The sequence below is a fragment of the Eulemur rufifrons genome, chromosome 9, assembly GCF_041146395.1.
Source record: "Eulemur rufifrons isolate Redbay chromosome 9, OSU_ERuf_1, whole genome shotgun sequence".
In the NCBI taxonomy this organism is placed as follows: Eukaryota; Metazoa; Chordata; class Mammalia; order Primates; family Lemuridae; genus Eulemur; species Eulemur rufifrons.
Window position 1 is genome coordinate 4,833,944 of NC_090991.1, and position 10,492 is coordinate 4,844,435.

Below are 10,492 nucleotides of genomic sequence, written 5' to 3' on the forward strand. Positions count from 1 at the left end.
AACATGTGGTTGGAACAGGGGACCTGGGCACAGGGCCCTCCCCTCCGCAGGACAGCCTGGGTCACATGGCCAAAACGGGCAGGGCAGGGCAGGGCAGAGTGGCCCCAGAACCTCTAACATCTGTCTGAAACTGAGCTCCGGGGAGCCATAGTCACCGGGCGAGCGTCTGTGAGCAAGAGCTCTGGGCTGGCTCATGCAGGCTGTGTGACTCGAGCATGTGACTTAACCCCTCTGTCCCCCACCCAGAGTGGGTGTAAGGGTGCCCACCGTGGAGGGATCACAAGGGTTAAATGAGTTGCTGCCCATAAAGCTGGCAGAACCCTTAGTGCTCTGGGTTTGGTCCCAGTGGGGGCAGTCCTAGCAGTGTCACCGCCTCAGAGTGCCACCGGCCTCTTGCTCACTCGGGGACCCCCCGCCCCGCCGCCCCGCCTCATGGCAGGCGGCAGAAGGTGCCAGGCCCTGGGTGGTGGGCCAGCCTCGCCCCCCGGCCTATGCTCCTGCCCCACACGCTCAGGCCCCGTGTGGCCCCCGCCCAGGCTTCTGTGGAATGACGCTCCCGGCCCTGTGCAGGGGTGCCGGGCTCTCACCGCAGGCACCCGCCCTCCACAGCCCGTGCCCCGTCCCGCCACCTCCAATGCCCTTGCCCTCACCTGCCAAGGGGCAGCCCCCATGGGGCGCAGGGCTGGGGCTCGGGAGGCTCCAGAGGCCCTAGACGTTCGCTGCCTGCACTTGAGCGATTCAGTGACTCTCCCCAGAGTAGCCCCAGCCCGGAGCCTTTGTCCCTGACCCCGTCTGCCACCCTGCTGGCCCCTGCTCCTTCCTGGAACCCCCTGCAGCCACCCTGACCTGCCCCTGCCCCCGACAGCCAGCCTCGATGTCACCCAGATGTCACCCAGCCCAGCCGCACTCCTAGGGCTGCTCTGGACGCTGCCGTGAGGCTGGCCGGAGACCCCTCCTCGCCCGGCTGTGCTGCCCCTGCTCACTCCCAGGCGCGGGCGGCCTCCTCCCCGCTGAGGAAGTCCCAGCCCAACAGGACACTTGCAGCTTCCCAGGGCCAGGCCTGCCCGGCAGCAGATGGTGGCCCCACCAGCCCTGCGTCGCCCTCTCCCCTTCCCGATGATTTTTTGCCTCCTGCTTTCTCCGCTTTCTTGTCTCTCGTCACTGGCTCCTTCCCAGCCGCCTTGAAACAGGCTCAAGTCTCTCCCGTCATTAAAAAATAACAGTAACTCTCAGATGGCCAGCCCCAGCTGGCGGCCACCTCCCCTGCCTCATGGGCCCCCTCCTGAAAGCGCTGTCCACACTCGGCTGGCTGGGGCCTGCCTCCGCGCCCCACCCCCGACACACGTCCCACCCGGCTGGGATCTGGTCTTCTCCATGTCCCCCGCAGCCAGCACCGCCTGGCCTGAGCCAGGGGACACTGAGCCGCACACACACTTCTGTTGGACCAAGCAAAAGCGCGTGTCAGGGAGGCCCACGGCCGCAGCTGGCGGTGTGCCGCGGGGCCAGCCCTCATCTGCGCCCCGCTCCAGAAACAGCCTGGCAGCCTCCCGCCGCGGGGGGGCCCTGGGAAGGTCCGAGCCAGGAGGACACGCTCCAGCAGGTGTTTGCTGGTCACCTGCCAGGGAGATGGAACACCTGGAAGGATGGTCGGGGTCTGGGGCTTCCCAGGGTCCCTGGAGAGGGGCCGACAGGGTCACAGTTCAGTCCACCACCGCTTCCTGCCTGGGCGGCACCAGGCTCCTTTGCAGTCAGACGGACCCTGGTTCAAACCCCAGCTCCGCTGAGGGCCAATTTGTAACTCCAGGACGGTCATTCACTCTCTGTGACCCAAGCCCCAGGAGCAGGACTGTGGGGTGACACAGAGCATCCAGGACCTGCCTGGGGCACAGTGGGGCTCAGTGTGCAGCTAGGTCCCTGGCCACGCACACCTGTCAGCACTCTGTCCTCACTTTGGCTCTCTGGAAGACAGAACTTGTGTGCCAGCCCCCAGAGACGCCCTCCTCCATCAGGGGCCCCTCCTGCAGCCCCCCACAGTATCTGCCGTCTCTGAAGGCTCCCACGGCCTGGGGCCTCAGTTTCCCAGTCTGCCCCTTTCAACATTGCTGTGGACCCCAGCTCCTATCCAGCCTCAGGATACAGAGGGGACCACAGCCGAGCTGGGCATTGTTGGGGAGCTGGGTGGTATCTGCTGGGGTCCTGGTTTGGGCCCCTTGGCAGCCTAGGTTCCTGTGACAGAGCCATAGTCTGCACCCCTGTGGGGGTTGCTGGGCAGAAGGGCCTGAGGCCTTCCTCGGGCTCTGCCTCACTTTCTACATGTCTAAAATGGCCACGGAAAGGCCTGCCTCGGGGGTTGTTGGGGGCCTCAGTGCAGAGAAGCCATGAGCCAGAAGGGGTCCCGTTATCCTTTTTTTTTTTGACAGTGTCTCACTCTGTTGCCCAGGCTGGAGTGCAGTGGTGTCATCACAGCTCACTGCGACCTCACTCTCCTGGGCTCAAGCGATCCTCCCGCCTCTGCCTCCCGAGTAGCTGGGACTGCAGGCACGCGCCACCACGCAGGCTCCAGACCTTTAAACATCAAAACGCCATGAGGTGACCAGGTGCCTGTAATCCCAGCACTCTGGGAGGTGGAGGCGGGAGGATCGCTTGAGCCCAGGAGTCTGAGGTTGCTCTGAGCTATGACACGGCTACACTCTAGCCCGGTGACTGAGCAAGATCCTGTCTCAAAGAAAAACAACACCCTGAGGCCACTGTGGTTCGGGGACTTAGACCTGGTCCGGCCCCACCCTTGCATTTCATCATCCCTTTTGGGGTCAGGAACTGGGGAGATGTTAGGCCCCAGATGCCCAGGAGGCCATCCCAGACCAGCCTAGAGGGAAGCCTCAGCCCTGAGCAGAAGCTGAAAACCTGATATTCTAGAACGTGCCCCAGTGCCCCCTACTCCACACCGCCCTGCTCCCAGTGCAGTTCTCAGCCAGGCCCTGAAGGGTGGGCGGAGGCTCTCTGACCCTGGCCTGCCCCGCTGCCGGGGGTGGGATGGAGCTTCTGCCCCGGCAGCGCAGGTGGTAGCTGAGCCTTGGCGCTGTGGTTGGGAGCCCGGGGGAAACAGCGGCCGAGCGTCGGCATCACGTTGCTATGAGGGCGAGGCTTCCAGCCACGCCTGGCACAAAGTAAGCTCTTGTCATTTGTTTCAGTGGCTCAGCATCTGGGCACGGCCGCCACCCTCTCTGTGTCCCTCTTCACCTTGCTCCCCCACGGGCACAGTCACGCGGTGGTTCTGGAGTCTAGATGGCTTTGAGCCCTTCAGTGTCCCTCCCCAGGCCTCAGGTTTTGCTTCACTCTTCCAACGGCCTTAGCATGGCCATCCTGTCCTGGCCACGTCCCCTCCAAGCAGCCGGGCCAGGCACAGGGAGGCCCCCAATCTCAGCGGATGACTTTTTTTTTTTTTTTTTTTGATACAGTCTCACTCTGTCACCACAGCTAGAGTGCAGTGGCGTCATCACAGCTCACTGCAGCATCAAACTCCTGGGCTCGTGACCCTCCTGCCCCAGTTTCCCAAGTAGCTGGGACCACAAATGTGCACCACCACACCTGGCTCATTTTTTCCCTAATTTTAGTAGAGACGAGGTCTCGCTCTTGCTCAGGCTGATCTGGAACTCCTGACCTCAAGCGATCCTCCCACCTCAGCCTCCCAGAGTGATAGGATCATAGGCGTGAGCCACCGAGCCGGGTGACCTTGGTGAGACCCTGGAGGAGGCCAGGCGCCACACAGGTTTACATTAAATCAGCACGTCAGGATCGCCAGGTTCCTCCTCTTACAGATCTGAAACTGGGCCCAGGGAGGGTGACTGTCTCGTCCTAGGGGAGAACAGTCCAGTTCGAGGTTCTGTCTCCTGCTGTTAGAAAGGATAGAAAACGATGCTTCTTGCTGTCATCCTTGCCTGGAATGGGAGCCTCAGTTTCACCATCTGTAAAGTGGGGTTAATGAAAGTTACCCACCTCGAGGGCAGTTTAGAAGGAGCCAGGGGACAAGGACACATGCCACGATGCCCAGCGCACAGGAAGCACTTGGCAAATGCCGGCAGGCTGCCACAGCCATAGTGGCGACCAGCATCACAGACCTGAGAGGGCCCCTGAGCCCACTGCTGGGCCTCCTTCCAGCAGATTTTCAGAGAACGTCTTGGAGGGGTGGCAGCCACAGGGGGCTGGGCTCCACGGGACATTGACCTGCCTCCCTCTCTCTCCCTCAGACGTGTTCCAGCTGTCAGGAAGCGGGGGCCACCATTGCGTGCTGCCACAAAGGGTGCATCCACACCTACCATTACCCGTGTGCCGGCGATGCAGGTAGGAGCCAGCCCGCGGGAACAGGCAGGGCTTGCAGGCCGTGCCGTCCGGGGGACCCTGGCACAGCTCCTCAAACCCAGGCCCCAGTAGACCACTTGGTTTCCCTCCTCTGCCCTAGCAATTCTTTATCTCCTCCTTCTTTCTACCTGTACCCGTGCTGAGCAATGCCAGGGATGTGGAAAGGAGGCTGTTCCCAGGCACCTGCTTGAGGGATGCCCAGAGCAGCAATGAGGGAAGACAGACGCCTAAATTATAACATGGAGAGCTGTTTGAGGAGCTGTTGTGGCCAAGGGGTGGAGAGGATCCCAGTCCTCAGAGAGAAAGGTGGACTTCGGCTGGGCCTTTGAAGGATGAATAGGAGTTCACAGAGCAGAGAAAAAGGAAAAGGTTATATTACAACAACAAAAACTGAATGAGTTGGGGTAAGATGAGGTTCAATGTGAGACTGAGGCCAGTGGTCTCCTGTTGGCCACAGGGACCACTTGGGGCAGGTTTTCAGCAGGGTAACGGGGTCTGTAGGCAGGACCAGGCTCCCCCAAATCCTCTCCCTGCATTCCCTCCTCTCACACATTTGTTTGTTCTACGGCCATTGAGCACCCGCTATTGCCATGCACACAGAATGACAGGTCGCACAGGCCAGAGAGGTCCAGGAGCCCCAGCCCTCACTGACCAGGTGGGGAACGTGAGCCTTAGAGACGTTCCTTATTTCATCCAAAGAAAGCAGTCGCTTGCAGCGTCATGCTAGTTAGTCATTGATGACAGCAACCCTTTAGGTGGGTAAGGACCAACTTTGGCCTGGATTCAAGCCCTGGCAGTATTCCTTAATGCGTGGTCTCGGGCAGGTCCACTGCCGTCGCCCCACTCCGTTCCCCCACCTATAAGATGGAGATTGTAATAGTCCCTTCTTTCTGGGGTTGTTTGGAGCAGGAAGTGCAGCCTCAGTCCTCTGCTGGCCCAGCCCCCACGCCCCCATGCCCTCCGTCCCTCCCCGTCCCTCCTGGAAAGGGAGGAGTCACCACGACCAGCCTCACAGTGATAGCCCAGGCACCTGGGGCCTGTATCACCCTCCCACACCCCACCTCCCCACCTGATGCCCTGCTGGCTCTGTCCTGGGCAGAGGGGACCACAGCCTGTACCCCGCCTGCCCGCTGGGTCCCGGGCCAGTGCCAGCCCCTGCCAACCCGCCCCGGGAGCACACGCAGGACTTTAAGTGATGACAGTTCCTTGGCGGGGGCTGAGCTGCCAGCACCCAGCAGGGAGGGGGCTTGCTGCAGCGGGGACGTGGGGGTTCTCGCTGGCTCCTCCCTCCCACTCTGAGCAGCGTGAACCAGATTTTAACATGGACTCAGCCACTTACCCAGGCACGTGGCCTCACTCCCCATAATAGCTACCACGAGTCGCATGGCTCCTTCCACAGTGATTCATTTAGCACCTGCTCCGTGCCTGGCCCCACGGCAGGCCCCACGGAGACGGCAGGCCGCGAGGCCGTCTCCAGTTGCATCTTTACAGACGGCTGCACAGCATGGCGTGGACGGCACCCGGACGTGGTGCCCTGCTTTTCTCCTTTCACACCCTGTGCTTTTGCCCACCCCAGCGCTGTCCAGCCTTCCAAGGGGGGTGGGACAGGTAGGAAAGCCATGGCTCTTGCCTACAGTTACGGAGACCAGAGGAGAGAGTATGCGCTGTGGGAGAGTTCATCCTATCTGACCTGGGAGAGAATCTCAGGAGACTTCCTTCCAGGAGGAGGTGACATTTGAGCCAGGCCTCAAAAGATCCAGGGAGGTGGGCAGTAGCTTTCCAGGATGTGAGCAGGAGAACTTTTGTTTCAAATGAAATCTTAGAAGGATTCCCCATATAACAGGATCTCTGTAGAGCCACATGGATTGAGGCCGGAAGAGGGCTGGGAAGACAAGACACTGACATGCTCAGGGCTGATGGACTACTGGAAAAGTCCAGGCAGGAAGGGACAGTTGCCTAGGACAGATAGAGCCATACGCCCCAGAGACTGAGTTGGCACAGAATCCACAGGACATGATGTAAGGGACAAGGGAGAGGGAGGTGTCAAGTCTGACACCATGTTGGGGAAGGGGCAGGCCCGAGCAGAGTGGGGATGTGCAGATAGTGTACTAGCTATTGTCGCTTAGCTGCTGGCCCTTCTGGGCCCAACTTCATGGCTCAAACACCATCCGGTCACTATTTTCCACCAGGGCACAGATGATGTGGGGTGGCTCTAGCTGGACCCGCTCCTTTCTGCTCCATGTGGTGCGTTATCCCCCAGCAGGCTAGCCTGGGAACACCCTCACGGTGGCAGCAGGCCTCGGAGAGGGAGGTCACAGACCCTCTCATGCCCTAGGCTCTGGACCTCACTACATTCTGTCGGCCAGAGCAAGTCCCAAGTCCAGCCCGTATTCACAGGGTTAGGAAATGCACGCCACCTCTCGTAGCTGCACAGTCACACCGCAGAGGACCTGGGTACAGGGATGCGGAGTGGGGGTGGCCGTGGCATCCATCTTCCGCACACGCAGTTCCCTTTGCCAGTTTGCATTTAGGCGTCTGTAGACATCTGAGCTGTCCGGAGACAGCTGGGCTCAGCATAGAGACTCACCGACCATCAGCAGACAGGGTCGTGGGGCAGGCGGGCACCGGCCTAGAACAGCCGGCCGAGGAGGAGGGGTGGCCCCCGGGGAAACCGAGGAGCAGCAGCCAGAGAAGGTGAGGGAGCACGAGCGGGCCTGGCAGCGAGGCAAGGGAGGACAGGGTGTCAGGCAGCAGGGAGGGCTGGTGGGGTCACTCTGGCCAGCCTGGTGGGCCTGGGGAGTAAGAGGGCACCGAGGGTCAAGCTGGCCAGGCTGCTCCGATGTCTGAGCAGGCAGGACGTCTGCCAGACCCAGGTGTTGGGTGGGTGCGAGGTGCCGACAGAGGCCTGGGTCAGGCTGCCGGCCTCTGCCCCACTAACTCTGCTTCCTGTCAGGCCTTATTAAGGTGGCCCTGTGCCCACCCTGCCAGTTAGCTAGGAGGCTCCCAGGCGCAGGCGGACACCCGGAGAGGGGCCAGGTAATTGACGGCTGGCTCTTCCCGGTGGCCGCCCTCCCCGATGTGGGCAGGGTGCCGGGGAGCGCCTGCCGCCGTCCCAGAGGGGCTCGGCGAGCCTGGGGTTCTAGCCCAGTGCTCTGTGGAAAGTCTAGTTCAGTCCCAGAACAGTGTCTGGCTTGCCTGAGCAGAGGGAGGGGACAGGCTGATGACCCCCTACAGCAGCAGTCCCAAGATGGAGACGTGGGCAGTTTTCGGCTCAGAGGCACCCCAGCTTCTGGCATGGGTTGGGCAGAAAGAAGGGGAGACAGTCTCCGAGAGGCCCGTAGCAGGCCCGCCCTGCCCCTCTGCCCTGCCTGCTGCCCACCGCCTGTCATGGTGCCACCCCCAATGTGAGCAGGAAGAATGTGCTGGGAACAGAGTGCTCCCTTGGCCAGCGAGGCTTCCTGGCTCTTTGTAGGCCTGGGGTTTGTTCAGAACGATGGCTGGCGAGGCTGGGAGGAAGGGTGGATGAGCCCAGAAAGGGACCAGGGCTGGGGGTGGGGATGCCAGGGGGAAAGGCCAGGGTCTCCCTAAGTGGGCCGGCAGGGGAGTGGGGACCCGCCGAGACAGCAGCACACCCTGGGCTGAGTGGGCATAGGGAGCGGCCATGCTCAGCTGTCCTCTCCGCCCCGTCGGCAGCAGCAGTGCTCTGGCACCCAGCTACGTGCTGGGATTCGCTCAGACCTGAAACCTCTCCGTCCCCTCCTCTCCCTGCCCCCACAGAAACAAGCCCCCGAATCCTGAGCACCCGCTGTGTGCCACACGTGTGCAGGGTGTTTTACACACACTCTTCATGGCAGGTGGCATAACGCCCATTCTGCAGATGTGGACACCAAGGCTCAGCAAAGTATCTGACGCTCAAATCCAGGCCTGTGACTCCACGACCCAGTATGTCCAGTGGTGTTCACTGAGACCCTGAGGCCTCTTCCAGGGGCTGGGCATACAGCCGGGGGAGGGGCCAGGCCGGGGCTTCTTGGAGCCTGCCTTCCAGTGGGCAAGGGACAGGGAGCAAGTGGTCATACATAGCCTGGCCTCTCCTAGCAGGAGAGAGGGGACCAGAATGGAGGGGAGGGGAGAGACGGGGGCAGTGGGTGGTGCTTAGCCAGGGAGTTAGGGGAGGTCTCCAGTGACAAGGAGTGGCCCACGTGGCAATCGGGAAAGACTTCCAGGTGGAGGAGGGGAGGCGTGGGAGGGCTGCAATCCTGGAGGATTTTAAGCAGGATCTGATTTAGTCTGAAAAGAGCTGCGGCAGCCGGCCCTGCGGGCAGTGGGCCGTCCTCTCCTGGCCGCACTGGGAGACCGCACCCTGTCCTAACCACTGAATCTTCTCTTTGGTCACAGGTTGCATATTCATCGAAGAGAACTTTTCTTTGAAATGTCCCAAACATAAGGTAGGTGACCACAGTGTTCCCTTGGGCCGGGGTCAGGCAGGAGAGGAGCCCCCCACCTCCCTTCTGCGGAGCCCCAGTGGGGTCCAACCCCCCCCCCCCCCCCGCCCCCGCAGGCCGCACTAATCCGCCAGCGTTGGGCAGGGGGACGCGCGCGCTGTCACAGTGTCACAAACTACACTTCATAGACCCGGCAGGTCCTAAGGGAGCGGCTGCCAGGGGCCGGGGGCATCCCTGGGAGGCCTCCCCACAGCTCTCCCCCAGACAGGGGACGCGAGGGCAGGCTGCGGCACGGACGGTGCGCAGGGAGGGCAGGTTGACAGCGTGAGGCCTCGGCCGCGCCGCCGGGGCGGGGCCTGTGGCCTGGGGGAGTTGACCGCGCACGGGGCGACGGTGTAACGCGCCGTCGGGCCTTTCCTTGCAGAGGCTGCCGTTGTAACGCACCGCAACGGCCGGAGAAGCCGCCGGAGCCGCCTACCCGCCGCCGCCGAAGGAGAGGAGCCGCCGGCGCGCCCTGGGCCTTTGAGCTGCTCCCAGCGCGGGTCCAGAGCCGATCCTTGATCTGGGTTCCGGATCTTGGATCCGGCCGCCCAGGGCGCAGACGTGCGGCCCCGCGTTGGGAAGAAAACCCGTTCCGGAGTCGCCTGCTCCCGAAACCGGACGGCACAGGGCGTCCTTACCCACACCCCAGGGGCCAGGCTCGGAGACGGGGGCAAGCGGAGCGCCAGACTCCTCGGTGCACTCGGCCTCCGGTGGGGGTGGGAGCCGGCTTTGGCCTGGGGACGCCCCCCCCACCCGCGAAGTTCCAAGACGACGTGGCACACATTCCACGTGGGTGCTGCTGCCGGGCGCCCTAGGGGTGGAGGTGGGGATCCAGACAGCCCTAGAAGCAGCCTAGGGCGGCTCCTGGCTCCCTGAGCGAGGCGGGGGTTAAACGAAGCCTTTCTGCAGAGGGCTAGGCCAGCGGGAGAGGGAGCCGGAGGCTTTGGGACAAACCATCCGAAACGTGTCCAAGCGCCCTTCCCACCAGCCTTTGCCAAAGCTTTCGTGTGGTTCGGCAAAGCCAGGGTAGTCCTGGGCCTGTGCTCAGGGGATGTGGGCTCCCCGGGTGTGGGCGAGACTGGGACATCCTTTGGCTTGTGTTCGTCCCTTTCCCAGTCCACCCCACCCCTGGAGCCCAACCTGGGAGCGCAAAAGGAAAGGAGACTCGACCAGAGCACACCTCCGGCGGATCCTCCCTCTGCACCACCGGGACCGCAGCGCCCACTCAGCACGGGAGCAGGGACAGCGCTAGATTTGTGTACAAAACCTGTGTACCCCTCTATATATATGTTACATAGAATGTATATATGTTGGGAACATGCTCGCTTCACCCGTGTGTCACCGCCGTGCGTCCCGCAGCAGAGTCCCAACAGGGCCCTTGCCAGGTAGGGGGCTCCCGCGATGCCCCTTCCCCATGCAGCCACCATCGGCCCGGGCCAGTCCCTGCCAGTCCGTCCGCCTGTCTGTCCGTGTCCTCAGCTCTGTCCACGCTTCAATAGGCCTGACGCAGCCCCCAGCCTGGGGCCGCCATAGCAATTTCCTGTACATATGACTGTAAAATGGTAAACGTGTGTATTATATCTGGCCTCGTTATATAGTGTATATATATGTATACATATACATATATATAATATATATGAAGACTGTAA

At 62.0% G+C, this 10,492-nt stretch overlaps 1 protein-coding gene across 1 annotated transcript in view; it reads left to right on the top strand.

Moving 5' to 3' along the window:
- The window catches only part of RAI1 (retinoic acid induced 1), a 119,324-nt gene extending 109,211 nt beyond the window's left edge, over positions 1-10,113 (top strand). The window contains exons 4-6 of the mRNA XM_069481907.1: positions 4,248-4,341; positions 8,755-8,804; positions 9,226-10,113. Coding sequence (XP_069338008.1) covers positions 4,248-4,341; positions 8,755-8,804; positions 9,226-9,240 — 159 coding nt within the window. The 3' untranslated portion in view covers positions 9,241-10,113. The remainder of the gene's footprint in view (positions 1-4,247; positions 4,342-8,754; positions 8,805-9,225) is intronic.
- The last annotated feature ends 379 nt before the right edge of the window (positions 10,114-10,492 follow it).